The sequence below is a fragment of the Neopelma chrysocephalum genome, unplaced genomic scaffold (assembly GCF_003984885.1).
Source record: "Neopelma chrysocephalum unplaced genomic scaffold, ASM398488v2 Primary Assembly neopelma1_97, whole genome shotgun sequence".
Taxonomy (NCBI): Eukaryota; Metazoa; Chordata; class Aves; order Passeriformes; family Pipridae; genus Neopelma; species Neopelma chrysocephalum.
This window is the reverse complement of record NW_020897760.1, coordinates 3,857,409-3,878,369: the sequence shown is the minus strand read 5'-3', so window position 1 is coordinate 3,878,369 and position 20,961 is coordinate 3,857,409. Positions and strand designations below refer to the sequence as shown.

The following is a 20,961-nucleotide window of genomic DNA, read 5'->3' as shown; positions in this document are numbered from 1 at the left end:
ATAAGAATATGGACATACTACTCTAAAGTAGGAGTTCAGAGGAGTTTTGCTCTGACAGAAGTAAGATGCTATTGTGTAGAAACATGCACACCAGTAATCAGTCCTTCATCTCACAGTTTCTTGTGAGCCTTTTTTTGAGACTGTCCATGCAAGTGTTAATCAGCTAAACTGACCCACTTTGAAAGTAACTTGTGATAAACTTTTCTTTGAGTGTTTCTGTGTATAGCAGAATTTGGTTTCCTTTTTTCCTACTACAAAAACAAGAAACTACTGAGAGTTGTCTTCTAGCAACACCTTTAGTTGATTATTTAAACATCAAAACAGGATAAAATTCTGTAATGGATAAAATTCATGAAATACAGAGTTGGCTGGGACTGTAAAAACTGTAGTTTTCTGACTCACATTTTGAAAGCTAAAGAGGAGTTACTGGCTCATTTCAAAATTGTCACCAAGGAAAATAATTTTATCTTTTAATCTCGTATAAGATAATAAAATTAATTTCATGCAAAAATACTGTTGTGATCATGCAGAAGCTCATCCAAAAATTTGAAATACCTGATCTGCTGAAATCAGTTGCAGAATTTCCTCTTATTACAGTGAATCTCAAGTCTCTACTGAGTGATGAGTATCATCATACCACAAGGCAGCCAGATGTTTAACATCAGCCAAGACACTCCCGCTGCTCAGTCAATGTCTTTGAGTCCAATTTTATGATAGATTTCTGTCCATAATAAGGATTGTTTTGGTGTTTCTCTTTCAGGCTGTAGCTTTTGGACTTGTGTATTCCCAGTACCTCTTGCAAAGGATGTGGAGGCCAGAAACTTGACTTTTGCATAAATCATGCAACTGTTAGAGGCTCCCTTTTAGGCCATCTTGCCTGGGTGTGTTTAGTACAGTGTAAAGACATTCAAGAAGAAGGTTCCCCTTTCAAGTGTACTGATGCAGATGGCAGGTTCCAGCTCTATTTTTAATTCCTTTTTTTTTTTTTCTTTAAGAGGTGAAATATGTTTGAAATAGTCTATGCACAGGCAGTAAAGTTCAACAGTTTCATGATTCCAGCACCACAGGGAAGATTTCTGGGATGAGACTGTTTTCCCTACAAATAAAAATTCCGTAGTATAAGAGCTGAAATTTGTTCTATGTTAATTTCAAAAAAAGATGTGTTTCCTGGAAGGTCTGTCTCTCCTGAGTGTGTCCTAGAATAGTCTAAGTTGACTGTCTACTTATACTTCTCCTCTGAACTGCCTCGTTCGGAAAGGTCATCGTGACAAGGATTTGGAGTGGGGAAATGCACTGTGTGGAGTCTAGTTCTTCAGTTTCAGCAGGTGACAATATCCCATGTACTCATTTGTTCAAAAGAGAACAAGTCTGGAACTGTCTTAAAGCATGCTGATATCTTGAAACTGTCTAAACTGCCAAGAAGATTTCTTACTGCTTTACTCAGCTTTCATATGAGTTGCTGAATGTAAACCAGTTCTTGCAGGCAGACAAGTCTAGATATTTTTTTTCTTGATAAAGGGAGAATAGAGTAGGAAAAGAAGGTCCATTTTGTTTATTTAACTGTATTTATTGCATCTCTCTTTCTCCACCTGCAGGGTCTTAAAGGTTATCCGGGACTGCGAGGGCCCCGGGGAGAGCAGGTGAGTGATGGAAGCACAGTACACTGTACTCTGCAGATGAACAATGGATGATAGAAGATTGTATGACCCATTGTAAGTGTTCAACATAAGCTATCATTATAAATTACTGACTGTTTAAGGAAATACTAGACAGTTCTTGACCAAGAATTCAGATTGTTTAGGGATCTGTGTGGTAAGAAAATGGTCTAAATGAAATGGAAAAGACCAGCTTGTTTTTCAACTCCCATACCAGATTGGGAGATGTTGGTGTAAAATTCTTTTAAGAGGCACATTTTGGATTCTCCCACCTCTACTGATCTAATGCATTTTAAATCTCCTAGCATGTAGAAAATGTGATAGTTGTTGAGTGCTTTTTCTCACTTCCATGTCAGTTCAAGAAGCAATCTGAATGTAAGTTTCAAAGATATCCAGTTGCTGATGTCTTGTTAGCATTAATGAGGCTTCTCATGGCAGAGTAGAGAGAAGCACGAGTCTCCTTTCGGATGACCCTGAAAAGGAAATGGTGATGATAATAGATGGTAAACATCTGAGGGGAGATGAAAATTCAGGAGCGTCATCTGTGAGTTTCATGAGTTTTATACGCAGATCTTAACTGAATGAATTTTTATTACAGGCTAATAGGAATTTTTTTGTGTTGACTATAATATAGCAGTGAGATAGAGATAGCCAGTGGGGAAAAAAAGGTAATTAACATGAGAAGATGGAGAGAAGTTCTATACATTCATAATTAATCCAGTGCTATATTGACCTGATTCTGGAAGAAACAAAACAAAGTGGCTTTTTAAGGATACAAGGATTCTTCTTTAATGAAAAATTTAATGTATTTGTTCAAATACAGCTGAGACTCGTGCAGTCTTGATTTTAAGGATCTGAGATTACTTGATTATAAGGATCTGTCTCCTATAGCCCTCCTCAGTTATTTCCTACAAATAGTATCTATGTTTTTACTATGAAAGTAAGTTGTATTTCACACAATTTTAGACTCTTCAAATGATATGTAACTGAAATTGGTGGAGTTACTTATTTATGATGGGTAAATTTGAGGATATTACTGTGAATCTTGCTTTAAAAGTATTTTTTTTCATGAGCTTAAGCTACATCATATGACTAGATGTTGAAAGAGACAGAAAGGATAAAACAAACTTCAATCCATGACATTAAATGTGTTTTTTGTTTCTTTTCTTTTTTCTCTCTTCCTCCCCCCGCCCCCCCCTCATTTTTTTCCACTTAGGGAATTCCAGGAATGGCTGGCAGTATTGGGGCAGTTGGTTACCCTGGCAGGCAGGTGCAGTAACTATACAAATCTCTTTGAATTTTTTGGTGTGGGTTTTTTTTTTTCTCATTTATTCTTTTCAGAAGTACCATATCTAATTCTTTTAAAATTACTAATCTTAAAAATGTAATTGTTTACATCCTGTCATTTATCTTTGAAACAACCCTTTTTCTCTGGTAGTGCCTTCAAGGGAATGTTGAGTCTCTTGGCTTTTAAAATTTGATGGGTTAGATGCAGTAATGCTGTTCCCTTCTAGAATATATAAATGATATTACCAAAATACTGAATGTGTAAACACTTTACACTTGTCCATAACCCCATGTGGTTCTATGTGTTTTATCTTTTTTGTATTTCAAGTCCAGAAGCAGTAGGAAACTGCCTGTTCCTCCTAATTTTTCACCAATGTGATTACTTCACTGCTGAAACTATTTCTTCAGTCCTTTGGGGAAACAGAACATTAAAAGATTTTTTTTTTTTCCCCCCTTGAGATATTTTAGGAGAGCAAATAAAACCAGAAAGCAGCTTTTTTTAAACACAAACACTTATATAAATACTGATTCTGGTTTTTTTGATTTACATTTGAGGTTACAGATACCTCAGTGCAGTAATACGAATAAGAGAGAAAGCGGAAATACTCATTGTTTTCCTCAGATAAATTATATAAGACAGATTAACAACAATTGACTTTGTGGTTTTGTATTTGCTTAAAAGGGTGAATTTGACCAATACTTCAGTGTTTTATTGGATTAGGTTTGTAATGGCTATACATTTTAAAATTCCATTACAATATTTTATAGAGTAATGGATGATAACATTTTTGTGTAGAATGATGTAAAATGTTAGAACATTTGGACTACGTTTGCTCTTCTGACATTAGTAATTGGAAATGTGTACAAATATAAAAGCTCATGAAAAATCCTGTGAAATGATGTCACTGTAATGCCAGATCACTGGGTCTGGAAAAAAATTTCCTCCCAGAAGAAATAATTCTAATGTAATGGAAGTTTCAGTCACTGTCTGTGTTTCAGCCATGCATTAATGGGAGACCTTTCTGAACATGATCCCAGGGGACTACTTGATGACACAGTCTTCAATCCTATGAATTTCAAGAATGTGTTGCAAGTTTACTGTTAACAAATGCTGTTGCAGTTCTTTTATGTAGATCATATCTCGCTGTTTAAAATGAATTACATCTCATGTCTTTTTATAATAGGGCTTAGCTGGACCAGAAGGTAACCCAGGTCCTAAAGGTGTAAGAGTAAGTAAGCATTTTGGTATGCATATCTATTTTTACCTATACAGTACATAAGAAAGGCGATGAGGAATTTAATTCACCTCTGCCAGTTGTATGCCTGCTCTGGCTTTGCAGAACCTGCAAATGAGAAGACACAGTGTATCTTTCAAAATACATGTAAGAGTTTACTTTTTTTTCCGTGGTGAGCTGCAGAGAGCAGTCTTCCATTGTTGCCTTTCCTCTCACTTGCATGCAGGCAAGAGAAGAAAGCAGTACTGGGTATGCAAGGGCTGGGAGTGAAGAGGAGTGGACATTTCCTGCCTGAAGCATTATTTCCATAATGGAAGTTGTCAAGAAGGGAGACATATCTGACATTTGCAGTCTGTAACAGCCACAGAAGCTGATAAAGGGAAACAGTATTGTCATACAAAACCCATGAAAGTGATCTTAAGATTTTAGAATGGTTGAATTGTAGTTTTATATACCCCAAGGACTGAAGGCTCTTAATGCTCTGTGCGTTCAAGGTTTGCTTTTGATTACTCTTGGAAGTAAAATAAGTTGGGTTTTTCTCTATACATGCTGGTGCATGTATATGTATTTTTTCACACTGACTCTCACCAGCAAGCAGTAGAAACAGGTTTCCAGAAACTTGCAATAGCTGGTTGCATCTAGGACTTGAAGGCGGCTTTTGCTAGGTGTTTTCAGGCCCTCAGCTCACGTACAGGTTGCTGAGCAGTGTTCTGTGTTCTCAATCACCTATTAAAATAATTTTATTACTAATTTATTATCAATATTTGCTTTTGTCTTGTTTTTTTAATGTAGTTACTAAAAGCCTTTACCTGCATCAGCTTCTTAAACATTTGCCTGCTTTTTTCAGGGTGGGTTTTTTTATGTCAGTTTTCATTACAATGATGGGAAAAATTAGTTTGTCAGGATCAAGTGCCAACAGATATTGGACCCTCAGGGATTGTTTCTTTTATGTTTCTTCAGTTTATTTTTGTTCAGGTTCTCAAGCATTTTGTCTTGCTCTCCCTTCAACCAACAAGACATTGTGATCCCAGTCACTTCCTGAAAAGTTACTGCTGCTCTGTTTACACAAAGCTAAAAATGGTCAATGCATGAGTAATTTAAGGGAAAAACACCTGTCATGTCTTAAGGCTAAGTCCTGTATATGAATTCTAAAAACAACTCCCAGTAAAAATGATGACACAGCCCTCTTGAGCCATATTACTGTGCCATGGAGTGTGCAGCAACATGATATGAAGTGTCTTTAGAGCTTTACATTTAAAACATTGCTGTTATCAAACTGTGCTCTGCTTCTCAGCTATTTTAAGAAACTGGAAAGTAGAAGTGTCCTTGTTTTCCTTACTCTTATTAGGCTGGATAACAAGAAGGGCACTATCTTTCATAATTAACAAAAAAAAGAAATTAAATAATTACAGTTGGAGGACTGGAGAGAGTTATGTAAGCAAGGAATTCTTTTTTAGTAACTAATAATATTTTTATTCCAGTCTCAGGTTGAATCTGGTATTGCAGAACCCATCTCTCCATACAAATGAGGAATGGTGGCAGAGAAATGCCACCACTGAACTTTTAAGACATTCTGCTTGTATTAAGATAAACTCTTGTCTTTTAAGAGCTCTTACATATAGCAGTGATCACACAGTGTTATTAAAGATGAGAACATATTTTCTGATGTATTTAATGAATAAGGTTAACTTATGAAAAAAATTGCTAATTCCATCTGTTCTAATAAATAAGGTGTCTGATGCAACCTTATCTTATCGGACCACTTTCTTAGTACTTCTTTATTAACTGATTTTGTACTCTTATAGCAGGAAATTGGGTTTGCTCTTAGTTGGAGAGTAAATCCTGGTCACATTTAAATTGCTAGAGCTTCACTGGTAGTTTCAAATGAGTCTGAATTTAATCCCTTTATCGTGAACCCATAGCTGGCCAATACTGAGGGACAAGCAGTGTCGATGAAAAGCACTGTTCTTATGTTTTTAGGGTTTCATTGGACCTCCAGGTGTGGCAGGACAACCAGGACCTGAAGGAGAAAGGGTAGGCTTAATGGAACATTAATGAAATGTCGATGTTTGTGTGGTAATGCAATGTATGTTAGAATGAGGGGAAAATGTACAATGTATTCATTTAAGTACTTTTTGCTAATAGCAAAACTGATGTGAAGAAAATCAGATAAGTATGTCATATATAATTAGGCTAATCAATTAAATGCACTGGTGCTAAAGTTAAATGGGGAGCAGCTGTAAATTATTATCTTAATTTACTCCACAGCTGCAAGGATTAGGGTTATTTTTTTTCTTACTAGCAAGGCCCTTAATGAATATTTTTCATTGGAGCAATTTCATTCATTCAGTAATTAATATTTGTCTCTTCTCAGATGGTCTTTAAAGTAGAACAAACCATGGAAGTCTCTGTCACTCTATGCTTGAGCTTTTTTTTTACTTCTCTTGAGCACAAAACTGCCTGGCCATGTACTTAGATGCAAGCAGGATATGGCCCTTTTTCACAGCTGTTCTGATAAGGCCACAGTAAAGACAAGCAAAGTTTGTGTTTCTGCTGTAGGACAATGTCTCTATGATTCTTTGCTTAAATATTCTTTATTTTTTAATTCTTATTTAGTGGTAGTGCTTCTGACACTGTCTTTTTCCAATCAAATAATCAAATACAGATTTAATTACTCGAATTTAAGTATTGTAGAAAAGAAAACTTACTTTTGGTGGGTTATTTCTTTTTCAGGGCATCCCAGGCTTACGTGGAAAAAGAGGTCCTAAAGGGAGACAGGTAAAGCTTTTAACACTTGTTATAATTCCTGCTGCCAATGTAAATCCACCTGTAATTCACTCTGTAACTTCAATTACTGAAAAAAGTTAGGTTTTTTTTTTTTGTCCATAGATGACTTTCTATTGTTTTCAGGCAGTACATAAATAAATTCTGTAAAATCTGTGTTAGCACAAGGTGCAGATATGATGCAAGCTTTGTTAGTCTGATTTTGGTGTTGGTTTGGATGAAGACCTTCTAATGTCTGATATTTCTAGACTGTGGTAAATTAAAGCTGTCCTCTACTTAACATATATTTCTACAGCTGAGAGTAAACACAAATCTGCCAAGGATACATTATCAAGGTTTACATATTTCCTGTGGTATATCTGCAATGCCAAATGTTTTGTTTTCTGCAGCAACCATATTATTTTAGGTCTTTGAAGCTATCCAGGAGTTTCTAATTTTAACTTTCTTGTGGTTTGAGATTGAAAACCATGATAGTGTTCTGCAGTTGTGCAGTCAGTTGCACTCAGCAGTTCAGATGACTTTCAGCTAGCATTTTGAACAAGCTTGTTCAGCAGTAGTAGTGTGATTATCATAATTTGGCCCTGGATGTATGCTAAGAAAGTTGTGGAGGATTCTGTTTAATTGTTTTGTTTTCTGTGTGATCTAACACCAGCCAAAATAGTCACTAGCCTACAAGAGTTGCTTCAATGTAAAGAAAGGCAAGCAAAGTGCCATTAAGTTGATAGACTGCACTCTGCAGCTGCTATCAAATAGTTGAGGTACAAAATCAGAGGAGGAATCTGGTTTTTAATTATTCAGCTAGAAGGACAGGGTGTTCCTGTGCTTGTTGACCGTATTGTCATTTGCTTATAACTTGAATGCTACTTTGTGCATCTGCATGTTGGGCAAGAAGGGCTCTGTGCCATCAATACCTTGCAGTAGTTGGCAACGTCTCGTGCTGGTGAGTCACATGCAGCATTTAAGAACCAGGAGAATCTGGATGGAAATCAAAGGCTTGTGCTCAGTGTAGAATAGGAAGAAGAGGTGACAGCAGAGTACACTGAAAATGTGTTTTGCATTATACTGTCGTTCTCCATGGCAGGTTTCACTAATTGCCAGTATAGTTGTTCCAGTCCATAGCAGTTAGTTGGTGCTGGGTATGCTGTGGTAAGCAGTTATTTTTCATTTACAATCAGAGCACAGTGCAAGGCTATGTTCTGATAAGGACTTTTATTTGTATAAATCGATTCAGAGAAGATTCACATAGGTGACAGAGCACTAAAAGCCCCTCTACGCGATGTCTGTGATTACCTTAATAAAATACCGATTTCTTTTAATGTAATTTCCTCAATCCCAAGGTTCATTCCAAATCCTTTCTATGATCTATAAAGTACTTATTTGACTGAAGGTTCCTAATGTAGGGACCAAACCAGGAGAGCAATCACATGGGAACCTGGCTTGAAGTACTCTGCTGGATCACAGTCTTAGAGAATGTGTGTTATTTTAACCCCAAACAACGATAGCTGTAATGACAAGGTTTTTTGGCACAATGCCTAGAATTAACAACGCTGGTGCTTTGGGGCAGGGCACTGTTGCTAAAGGAAATTTGGCATGGGAATTTGTAGTGCCTGAGGTCAGGCTCCTCACCTTTTGTTCTAGGGTGCAACTTATTTGTTTGGACTAAACTTCTCTCAATAATAATAGTTGAGATAAGAAACCTGTCTGACTGGCAGGGATCTTTATGAAAGAAAACAGGTCCCAAACGTCATCTTATTTTTGGGAAGTAATTTTAAAGTATAAAAGAAGTGGATCATACAAAGGATTGTACACTAATAATTCACAAAATGCTGCTACTTACCAGGTTTATTGAATAGTTGTTAATATTTGTAACATTTCTGGCATATTTAAAATGGAACAAAAAATTCAATTGCTCAAATCTGTATTGGGAACATCACAGAGTGAGGATGTGTTTGAATTTTAGATTAGTTTTGCATATAATATGCTTTTAAGAAAATATTTCACAGTAGAAGTGTATATATATTCAATTTCTTTCCATTGTATGGTCATAATACAAAACTTGGCTAGTTCTGCAGTATTTTTAATGCATCATCTGTCCTTTTAGTATGATGCATTTTGCTTTTATATACACATTTGAGGGAATGTTTTTACATAGTTTTCTTCTATCTGTGATTAGTTAAAACCAGTTGTCAATGTGTCAGAACAGACCCTGGAAATTTTACTAAGAATTTATTAATCAAATTTTTTGTAACTGTAAAAACAATTCAGATTTTGTTTTATATTCAAATTATGAATACTCATCCTTTGTATGCTTTATACTAATGATAAATGATAATATTGATTTCATAAAACACTTGTTGCACAGTAGTATTATTATATTCCTCCCAGTTTTAGCCTTTTCTGACAGTTCATTTTGCTTTCATTTTTCTGCTTAAAAACCAAGAGTTTTTTAGCATCAGTTAAAGGACGTGCTGTTGGGAATGGGATTATAATGACTGGGGGTGATCTGTCCCTTTTGTAACTCCTGCTATACTGGGTTTGTGCTGTATCATTTGTGACCTGCATCTATGATTCCATGTGGCTGGTAAAACTGTCCCATTGCATCCTCCATTTCCCTTTTGATGCCTCATTTGTGAGTTTAAAAAAATATATATACTTGTGGATTATGGCATCAAATTACTTTCCCCAGCAATTTATGTGCTTCTGGAGTGGGCAACATCTGAAAGAAGAAAAACAGTCCTCAAAATCCTTGGAGGAGGAAGAAAGATTAGAGCCAGTAAAGTGGTGGAATTCCATTTCATTTTGCTTTTCAAGCAAAAAATGAACATTCTGTTTCAAGCTTCAATGCTTGACTTGATAAATCAGATTTCTTTCCTTTCCTGATAATCTAGTATCTGAAGTCAAAACTCTCATAAAATGAATGAGGTTTTACCATGTCTTGAGTTATTGTTTCAGTCTCTAGATGCAGACCAAGGCAAGTGTTCACATTGGCAAGGACCACTCTTCATGTCTTAGATATGAATGGCTATTTTCTCTTCTGCTTTAGGGTTTTCCAGGTGACTTTGGAAATAGAGGCCCTCCTGGTCCAGATGGAAGTCCTGTAAGTATTGAATTGTGTGTTGATTAACATGATAAAGTTTGTAACACTCAATTTTAACTCTCCTGCTAAATAGAAAGGAGACTTTTGCCTGAAAAGAAATGTCTTGAAGTCCACAGGAAAATCCTGGACTGTTAAATTTTTCATGGAAATTGCTAGGAAAGTACTATAATAAATATAAAAAAGAGCAACAAAAGACTCAGAGAGCTGCAGAAAGAATGCAGTTTCCACTGCTACATGTGCTGACTACCTTGAGAATCCGACCTCTTCTTGTCCTCATTGCATTGCTGATGAATGTTTTGTCTTCAAAAATTCTTGCATTGGATTTGATCTTGTGTTGTTTATTTAAACCATTATTCCAAGATCACCTTAACAAAACAGGATTCTGCCTACGTGTAAAACCCTAGCTTTTGTATGCTTATGCCTTTGGTAGTTGATTTCATCCTTTGAACTGTTACTGAAAACAATTATGCTAGTATGTCATTCAGTGCATTATAATCAGTATGATAACAGCTTTGTCTTTGGCAGTGTGTGCAGGCTAAAGTGCTCTTGTAGTATGATATTCAAACTGTGCCACAGTCACATCTCTCAAAGCAGCTTTGCTCTCTTGCTGTATTTGTGGGGAAACTCTGGCTGCAGACTCCAAACTCAGGTTTCCTTTGGTGTCAGAAACCAGTGAAAGGCTTTGGGCAGGACAAAAGAACAGCAATAAGCTCTGGGTAAACTAGCAGCTGATTTAAATGATCTTGTATTGTTGGATGCTCCTTTGGAAACTGCTATCTAAAGATTTTTCTGATATGGACCAGAGTCAGCAACTGGGCAGAGGTTTTCTCCTTTTTGAAGGCCTCCCCTGACATCCACCTTAGAAACTTGTTTTAGAAAAGCTTACATGAATTTTGCTGGTGGGTTATCAACATTTGGTGTCAACATTTTGTAACATAGGAAAAAACTCTTTTGCACTTCTGGTCCCTGAGGCAAAGTTTCCCTTGTTGGAATGTCAGGTGATGTCAGTATAGTGCTTTTCATCTTGAAAACCCTCTGAGGCTTTGTGAGTGTCACCAGCTGCTTTTCAAATGATATTAAAACATTAGTTCTTCCTTCCCTTCCTGGTACTCCCAAGTCTCCCTCCATTCCTGATAAAGCAGATATTGTCTTTCCACCAGATCTGCAGAAGAGTACTTTAATAGAAACAAGCTCGGAAAGCCTGGATGTGAAATTACAGACTTGCACTTTACAAAGAAGCCTGTTTTAATGCAAACATTTGCAAACAAGTTCCATCTAATCTGCCAAGACAGCTGCTGATCTTTCTGCCTTCTTAGACAGGCAGCAACCTCTCTCCCCTCCTCCCCCAAAACTCACCCTGCAGGGCTTGTTCAGGCAAGGGGCCAGAGCTGCAGCTGCAGGGGGCTGCAATGCTAATGGGATATTTACAGAGCCTGTTTGTGTGCTGGCAGTGGAGAGCAGGGGCTGCCTGGGAGGCCTGTGGCAGCAGGAACTTGAAGGGAAGACATTTCTTCCCATGTGCTGACTTGACACTAATGACACTTGTCTCCAAGCCTAATTTCTTCTGCTTAACTGACTGATGCCATCCTTCATTTCCACAACACCCTCCCAATTCTCTGAGGATGTTGGTCTGCCTTGGAGAATGTTGCTAGAGCATCCAACTTCACTTCTGGTTAGTTTGGAGCAGGTTGGAGAAGGTGCATAGGCACCAGAGGACGGAGGAGAGCACAAAGGTGTCCTCTGGGCCATGTCCACGTCATGCCCAGTTGGACACATTCAGAATTGGCTTAAAGTTGCTTGCATAAAACTTCCCCTGCACCGTGGGTGCCAACAGGCTTTGGTGAACCCTCTGTATGACATTGAGTAGCAGGTCCCAGGTGTTGGGACAGCCTGCATGAGACATGATGATCTGGAGGGTTACAATACCTGTTCCATGTAAGGCAAAGAGACTTGGAAACTGTTTTCTGCAGCGTTTTAACCTCTTCTGAGTTAAACTTGAGTGTGACAGAGGCAGTAGTAGAGTACTGTTGAATTTGTAACTTCTTTTAAAGTAAAAATACTGTAGTTTGTATCAAGAAGCAATTTTCCATAAAGAGAGTGTTAATTTTGCAGTGGTCTTTCTATGAACTGAGCCATTGTTCTATTCATCTTTCAAAGAAATATTAATAAATTCATTTTTCACCCTCAAAAAATTGTTCTTTCTTCCTCCCATTTTAAGTATTGTGGTAAAAAAAAGTCTCATATGCCTGCGGTAGCAGCAGGAATGATTTCATACACAAATATCTGGAGATCGAATTGCACAATCCAGAGATTTTAATAAGTGTGGTCCTCTGTACGGTGATAAGCTCTCACTCTTTGGGAACTCTATAAAAATCCCAAATAACTTGCTCTGTAGATCACTTTTGTTAATCTTATCACTGGGATTTCTTTTCAAATGATAAAATTCAGATAATCTAAAATTAATTTTCTTTGAAGGGAATTGTTGGTGGGGTTGGTCCTCCTGGATTTCCAGGACTAAGAGTGAGTACACTTTTATTACTTTGATATGGTTTCATTACAATATTTGTCTTGTGTGTTTGTGAAATAATAAAAATTATTATGAAAATCCAAAGATTTAAACAGATTTTGTTCTAGGTAGCCATGATTTTAATTAATATCACTCTACAAAACTGCTGTCGTGTTGCCAGTATGGAGTACTTCTGTACTTGGTGTGGATTTGTATGCTTATTTCTGATCCAGTGTGTCTGTTTTTTTAATTTGAAATAACCAAGTTTTCCAGTTCATAGCACAAAAACCAGTGTTACTTTTTCAAAAAGTGCAGTAGTCTCAAACACTTTAACAACTCAGCCCTCATTCGTTCCTGGGCATGGCTACCAAATTCAAAGCGGAATTAATTTCTAAGAAAAATTACTTTAGCTCCTTTACAGTATTATATTGATTTTTAAAAAAATATTCATAGAATAAGGTTGTGGTGCTCAGTGTGGAGTTGCACACTGTAGTTGTATCAATGCAGTTGTGCCAGAGAAGGTCTGTGACATCAGTGAGTCCTACAGGAGGTGGGAAAGAGTGATACTTTCATACGGTGTAGTCTTACTCCCTTTTCTTTTAAAGTAATTCATGTATTTACTCATAGAGGACCTCTGTTTTGTTCTTGACATTGTCTCAATCAAGCCTGGCTATGCAACCATGTTCACAACGTAGGAGAAATAGCATGTTTACATTTGAATTCAGAAAGCCGTGATTGTCTCCAGTGTTTGCTTTGTGGGGTTTTTTTTGATATCTGCAGATCTGAAACATTCTTGATAAGTTTGTTACTTTACACTTATGGTCATCTGACTTTTCCTTTGAAGTACGACAGTTGAGTTCAATTACAATTAACTTTTTAATGATATGTTTATAACAAAAAATATTCCTGTAAGTCATCCCTTGTTGTCTGATTGGAATTGTTATGGCATTGCCATAGTGAAAATACAAGAAAACTCTGTAGCTTCCAGCCTCATCATGCAAACATGAACTTACTGTGTTCTTGTCAGTTGACATATTCAAGCCAATTGAAGCACTCATGCTACTGGAGATTGCACTTTTGAGAATTAGCTTAAAATTACATTTTGCTTTTCCTTCTTACGTGACTGTCTTTGGAATTTTACCTCAAGGACATTGATAATTGTAGTAATGTATCTAGGTTTTTTAAGAAAGCCTACTCTATATCACTTCTAAAAAGGTATTGTTACTGATTATTTTGACTAAACCTTAGTCAGTAGTTTTGCCCTATCTAGAATTCATGAGCATAAATGTTTGTGGGGTCAAAGCTCCATTTGCCTTCTTGCGGAGTTGTGGTCATTGACAGAGAGATTGAGTGTCAATAATTTTTTGTGAAATAGAGAAATAATTTGTACATAGGTGAAATATAACCATAATGAGTGCTATTTCTTGGGGAAAAAAAAAAATCAATGGCATATTTAGCTTTTCAACAGCATGTAATCAACAATTCTTTTATGTGTAAGCTCCATTTGATTGGCCTGCCTTCTCTTCTTTATATGTGGGACTCTTTCACACGGTTCCAGTAACACCATATTGGTTTGTCTGGTTTCCTCTTTCCCAGTCAGATAATTGGAAGATCTCTGCTTTATTCCAGAGTTTCTTTATGAGGAACCATTGCACTCTTTAAACTGTAGCAGAATTTCACCAGGACCCTGGGGGAATTCCAGGTGACCCCAGCATCCTGAAGTACACCTTGTATGATGCAGCTCATTTCCTTGACCATAACTGCTCTCAAAATGGGTTTGTGCTCCCTGGCCTCAGCTCACACAGCTCTTACTCAGGCTTGTGGTCATCCGAAACTGAGTAAAGAACTGCAGCCCTCAATGTTTGCTTTAAAATACTTTGTCCATTATAACACATTATACTAGTACAAGATGAATACTGAACATGAGATTAAATATATTTTTCTGGTAGAAACCAACAGCATTAATTCAAGTAGCTTCTCTAGCCCAGCTGTATGCAGTGGCAAGAGATAGTTGTATTTTTGCTTTGTTCATGAGGACAACAGCAAAATGAGCAGCATCATTCAGCTGAGTCCAATAATTCCTTGATTGGAATTTCATGATTTTTTTCAATATGCAAAGCACTTGCCAAGTCCAGAGTTTTGGCTGGCAGACCCATCAGTCTCTCAAGACTTAGCAAGGCCATAAGTGTTAATTTTCTGAAACTTTTCATCTTATTTACTGCTACGGTTATCAGAACTAGTTTTTCTTTTTATTTTTTTTCCTTTAAACCCCCCACCTTATACTAGGAAAATATAAATTTTCCTTTTCTGGTATCTTATCTTTTTAACACTCAAAAGCAATTTGATTTTAGTTTCACTTGTCACACAGAAGTGGTGGAAAAGGTACACTTTAGCTGAGAAAGTTTTGGGTTTTATCTATAAGCAAATTTTAACCAAACTGATAAGCATGTGCTAACATATACCAAGGCTGTTGTAGGTGGAGGATGATTGAACAACCTGATAGACTCACTAAGTCAACATTTTTCCTATCAGTGAGATAATTTTTCAGTTTTATTTATGTGTAGTTGCAGTTCTTTGCTGTTATTTAGGTCATTCAATATGTCTGGAGATTGTGACAGGAGTTTAATGAATCTGAATGTTGTAAAGCTGTTTTGGAACTTCCTCTCATTACTTTTATAAGCTAAATTCCCAGCTCAGTATACCTCTATGATTTTTTAATCATTGCTGTTGTTACCATAAGTATGCCTTCCAACATACAGGATTATTAATACAGAAGTGCCTTGCTGAGCTAGAATATGTAGCACAAGTAAAAGACAGCAATGTAACCAATTTGTCTTGATCATCTAGCGTGACAGAATATGTCATTTAAGCAGTCATGGAAAGCTAAAGCAATGTAGAGTGGCAACTTTCTTGGAAGCTCTACCATTGAGACACTAAGTGATCAGTCTTCCTTTTTCTTCAGTGAACCATGAATCTGATGATGGCTGTAGAAGAATATTATTGCTAACATTGCTGAAAGAGTCTCCAGAGAATAATGAATGTGTGCTGAACTGGAAATGCATAGATGACCATCTCATCTTTTCCACATCGCTCTCATCAAGTGGCAAAAGATTTCTGCATTAATATGTGTTGCTAAATTTTTGCATTGCCACAGAGATATAACACTGCCTTTTGTGGTTTTTTGTTTGTTCGTTTGTTTGTTTTTCCCAGAGGTAGAACAGGCAGGAAACAGATAGACGTTTCCCTTTGTAATATAGTCTTAACTATTGCTAAATCATGTCTTACGTTTAGCTCACCATCTTTCATTAACATTACTGCTGTTGCTGTGTTAATCTTGTAAGATTCTTAATTTATTTCTTTCTCATTTAGTGATTCACTTTTCTTTTTCCTGTCATAAAATTTTCCTTTTTTCTGCCTATAAGTCCTAGAAGGGAGAGAAGTGGTAAGAGCTTTGAAGGTACATGAGAACAGAAAAAGTTAGCATGCCCATCATAACGTAGGCTTAATTGTGCACACCTGGTATTTTGGAAGAGTCACTTTTTTTTTTTTTAACTTGTAGAAGTCACTGATAGATGAGAAATCCTAGTAAAAGGACCATAAAAGGCCACTTTTTATGGCCCTACTCATCATAGAATAATTTCTTTAAGCCAAATTCAGTGCCTACAGAGAAGTGTTGTCATCTAACCTTAAGGACAGCAAGAATGGCCACGGAATGTGCAGTTGCAGTACAAAAGAAAGCTTCCTTATTCTGCATTGCCTAATGCACTGTGATCTCCTCTTGAATTTATAATCTCCAGGAGAAGAGGCAAGTTTGGCTTCTTGGGTTTCTGCTGATGTTGTTGGGAACTGTAGATATGGATACCTTTTTTTCCCCAAGTAGTTAGCCTGAAAAAGATTTTGGTTTCTCTCTGTGGTGCAGAAAAATGCCACATTCTGTTACAGTCTTCAAGTTATTCCATTTTATCAAATGTTTAATGCAGTCACCTTTCTTGCTGTTTGATAGGGAGGCATTGGGCCACCAGGACTGAGCGGACCATCAGGAATTCCAGGGCCCACGGTATGTGTTAAATGATCCCACAGCCAGGTGCCTATGCTGCTTTCCAAATTATATTTGAACATGGGATATATGTCTTCTTTATTTTAACAGGGTTTCCCAGGGAGTGTGGGACAGCCTGGAATGAAAGGTGATAAGGTGATTTAAATATTTTCATTATCTTAGAGATATATAGTTCTTTCAGACTCCGTTCTCTAAGTATTAAGCACAATGTACTTGGCAAAACCTTCCCTTTTTCCTTTTGATTTCTTTTCTCTTCTGACTTTTATTTTTTAAAATTACTTAAGTCTCATGATCTGGTATTTTATTACTGGACATAGCAATATCCAGGTCTACAGGGTTTCCTGGAGGGGTTTTGTCAGTGCAATATTTTGCATTGTGAAAGATCTGCTTTAGATCAATTTAATATTTATTTAAAATTTCTCATTCTCTAATTCTGAAAACTGCCCCATTTTAAGCTACATGCATATGTCTGTATAAAATTATATGTTGTTTAGGGTGAACATGGCCTTGCAGGAGAGCCAGGAGACCAGGGGTACCCAGGAGATAAGGTAACTTATAATTGCATTCTTTCACAAAATTACCCAATTTCATCAACTTCATCAGTCTTCTGAATCTCTTAAAATGCAACAGGTCAGTTGCATAAAAAGTAGAATGCAGTAGTAAAAGTTATTGGATATCACCGAATTAACATGTTTTTCAGAAATGCCATGCTCTTTAAAACCTAGTTATTGAACATGTGAACAAAGACAAGTAAAGGGCACAGACAGAATTCTGGCAAGTTTGTGTTTAGAGATGCATCAAGCAAGAAGAGAATTATGTTATGATCTGAATCTCGCTAAGAAACTGTTGTAAAAGATATTTTTCCCTTGAACCTTGAGGTTCATCTGCAGCTCACCTGGGCCTAGTGTGGTTAGCAGCAGCACATGGTCTGACATGCTCCTTCATATCATGAAACTGAGATAAATAAGGATCTTCTTTCCTGTTTGGCTAGTACATCAGAAGTCACTGAAATAGCACATCCTGTGAGAACTCTTTTGATGAAAGTTCAGTGTTAGAAGGTATTTCTCATCCTACAGAATTATTTTGAAGTCTGTTTCAAATGGCAAAATACAGCATTGCTTCAAACTTAACAATTCATTTTCATGTATATATAATAGCTTTTTTTTTTTCAGGGTGCTCTTGGTTTACCAGGACCCTCAGGGATCAGAGGAAAACCAGGACCCCCAGTAAGTTTACACATCAAATTTTGCTCTTAATATATCACTGTATGTTGTTCTATTTGATACTTTTGTGTGATAATGTTCATACTACATGTAATCCTCTAGAAGCAACCTAACTCAAAATGCACTAAGAATAAGGTCTAAGATGCTTTTATTTCTAGTGACTGGTGTTAGTGAGTGAGTCAGATCTTAAGATATAAGGCTTTTTTACAGAGGTCAGTCTATATGTCAAATTTTAATAGAGAAGTTCTTAGGATATTAGGTATTCTGTGACAGTCACTTTGTGAGGGAATAGACGTGTTGGTAATATTTGAAGCAAATCCACTGAGAGCTTTGGGAACTGCCAAGATGAGCATTTGGACTAGCTGGATTTGGAGAGGGTGTGTGAAATCTTACTAATAACAGCCAGTCATTTCTCACAGGGATGGGAGTAGTCATGAATTCCAGTATGTATTGATTTTTAGCAACTTTAAAGGCATCTGTGCAGTGCTGCCACTTCTGCTGGGTTTGTAAATGTTGAGACAGAAAAGGAATGCTGCACAGGGTTATTTGACTTTTTTCTCACCTGTTTCTAGCACTAATCTCTCTATCTTTTTAGTGTATAATTAAAAGCTGACAATACTCCAGTGTCAATTTTTGTATGTGCAATCAAGCCACTTAGACCTCATGAATGTCATAGGCCCTTAAACTCAATAAAAAATACTTTCTTTGTCTGAACAGTAGTGGATTTTAAGCACAAACTGAATGTGACCAACTTTGTGACTTATGTTAAATTAAGCTTTGAGAAGTCAGTCCTGCAAGCAATATAATTTTAATTTTGTAGAATAAATTTACAGTAAAATAGTTTATGCTGAAAATTAAAAAATATTTTCCAGGTCAGACCTTAATTTTGCTCAAGGAATATCTAGGTATGACCCGGCAAAACTTGTAATTATGTGGAAGAACAGATACAACTTAGAGAAATAATCTGGCCCATTTTTAGATGTGTCAGTATTTGTATATAATGGACTCACTATAACATGTGGAAAAGACCTAATTTTACTGTTATTAATCACAAAACTGCCATTTCTTTGGCTATGATTGAATGCTTAGAATATATAGGTAAGTGTGTAAACCAATATCTGCAACAGTTACTTCCTGGATTTTTAAATAAGATGTAGGTTTTATTGTGAAAACAACTATATGTTTCGAGTGTTTTTTATGACTATTTGTACCATCTCAAAACTCCCAATTTTCTTTGTCTAAAACTGATTTGTTTGGTTTTTTTTTTTGGTGACTTCAAAGAGATATGAAGAACTAGTCTTAGTTGAATTCAAAGAGAGGCAGTTATAAAATTTCCTATTTAGTAAAAAAGTCATCTCAACACTTCTGTGGGCTTTCTTGTTAATAAATGTTTTTAAAATAAATTATAATCAAAAATCTTAATTGTTTGGATTTTTTTCAAGGGGAAAATTGGAGACCCTGGACCCCATGGACCTTTGGGTCCTCAGGGACCTGAGGTAAGAAATTGCTTGATAGAGGTAAATTGAATGTCATTTAGTTCTAAATTACAAAAATCAGAAGTAAATGGGTTTGCTTCATAAAAGAATGTTTTCATAGTTGAATTAGAAAAAACTTTTTATTCAGTCACAATTGATGAATTCATTCTCCTCCATAAAGTACAAAAAATTCCACCTCATAATTTTTCTAATGTAAAATATCAATATACAGGAGCTTTGAATACAAATTAGTTCCCTAATCACATTTGTTTATGTGATTAAGATTTGCTCTCTCTTGAATCCTATTGCTATGGATTACACCTCGAATGAGTCTCACGTGATTTCTCAGGCACACTTCTATTCATAAATTCTACAGCATGTTTACAAATGGGATTTTCCAGGCCTGGTTGCCTATTTAACTCTTACAAAATAGCTTTATTTGCAAGGACCACAAAGAATAAACACCAGTTACATGGGAAGCATTGCCAAGCAGTTGAATCTAGCAGTGAAGTTTCCTAAGAACTCTGTAGAGCTATGGAAGTCTACACAGAAACTTTCAGTCTCCAAATTGTTCTATTTTGATTCTTTTTGGCATTTATACTGTGGGCTTTAAGGAAAAATACTGTGGTATGTATCAGAAAGACATATGTATACACATGTATTTCCTGGAGAAATGAAGGCACAAATTGCAATTTCTTCTTTTTTAACCAGCTCTCTGCAATGAGTGCTTTTTAGGTTTTGTTTGGGGGTGGGGTTTATTTGTTTGGGGTTTCCTTTTTTTTTTTTTAGTATGTATGAGAGATTTATATTTGAAATTATTGTTTTTCTGGCTTTACATGTTTGAGCATATCTCCTGAAACCGAGCCTCTGTATTCCTACCTTTTTTATTGGAGAAGAGCCCTCACTGAGAGAAACTCACTGGGAAATGCATTGTAGCAACACAATAACAGAATAAGCCTGTTTTAGTCAATGGGTGTGCAGAAGACACAAAGCCTGTGCATGTTGTCCACAGTCCATAGCTGCTTCCCTCTGTGGCTCAGGATTTTAGATTTTGCGAGCCTCTTCATTATTAGCAGAAGAGTTCCTTGCATCATCTCTTCTCTTTGTACAGCTTTCAGCAAGGGTCACCTGTGGCAGGTTAATACCAAATTGTTGGTCTCGAAGCTGGTATCCTGCTGACCCTGATGCCTATGCTGGTAGCCCTTCACAGATCCTTATTCCAACACAGACATATTCCTTTGTGTCTGGGGAAAAGATCATAGTTCGTGGCTAGTACCCTCAGGGCAGATATGGATGGGAAACTTTCTATCTGAAAAGCTCAGCATTTCCTTTTGCTCAGGAGTGCAGAATTACTTCATTGTTAGAAGGCAAATAAAGTGCATTATGCTAGATAATGAAAACTTGATTGTCCAGATTTTGGGTTGTTTTTTTTGTTTGTTTGGGGTTTTTTTTTTTGGTAATTATCTGTGAAATGTCAGGTTTAAAAAAACAAAGCAGTGTTTTGCTTGACTTCAATCATGCAAGACAGGTCCAAATAAAGCAAAAGAAGTTTTGCCACCTTTTACTTCATAAAAACATGCTCACCACGTGACAAAACAACAGAAATAGAAGGGGTGTAGGATAGTAGCATACTGGGATTTTT

The 20,961-nt window shown here is 36.6% G+C and overlaps 1 protein-coding gene across 1 annotated transcript in view; it reads left to right on the top strand.

Annotated features, from left to right (window-relative positions):
* Positions 1-20,961, top strand: part of COL24A1 (collagen type XXIV alpha 1 chain) — a 133,767-nt gene that overhangs the window by 34,829 nt on the left and 77,977 nt on the right. The window contains exons 11-22 of the mRNA XM_027694196.1: positions 1,596-1,640; positions 2,872-2,925; positions 4,127-4,171; positions 6,158-6,211; positions 6,911-6,955; positions 10,005-10,058; positions 12,534-12,578; positions 16,568-16,621; positions 16,712-16,756; positions 17,116-17,169; positions 17,794-17,847; positions 19,287-19,340. Of these exons, the coding sequence (XP_027549997.1) occupies positions 1,596-1,640; positions 2,872-2,925; positions 4,127-4,171; positions 6,158-6,211; positions 6,911-6,955; positions 10,005-10,058; positions 12,534-12,578; positions 16,568-16,621; positions 16,712-16,756; positions 17,116-17,169; positions 17,794-17,847; positions 19,287-19,340 (603 nt within the window). The remainder of the gene's footprint in view (positions 1-1,595; positions 1,641-2,871; positions 2,926-4,126; positions 4,172-6,157; positions 6,212-6,910; positions 6,956-10,004; positions 10,059-12,533; positions 12,579-16,567; positions 16,622-16,711; positions 16,757-17,115; positions 17,170-17,793; positions 17,848-19,286; positions 19,341-20,961) is intronic.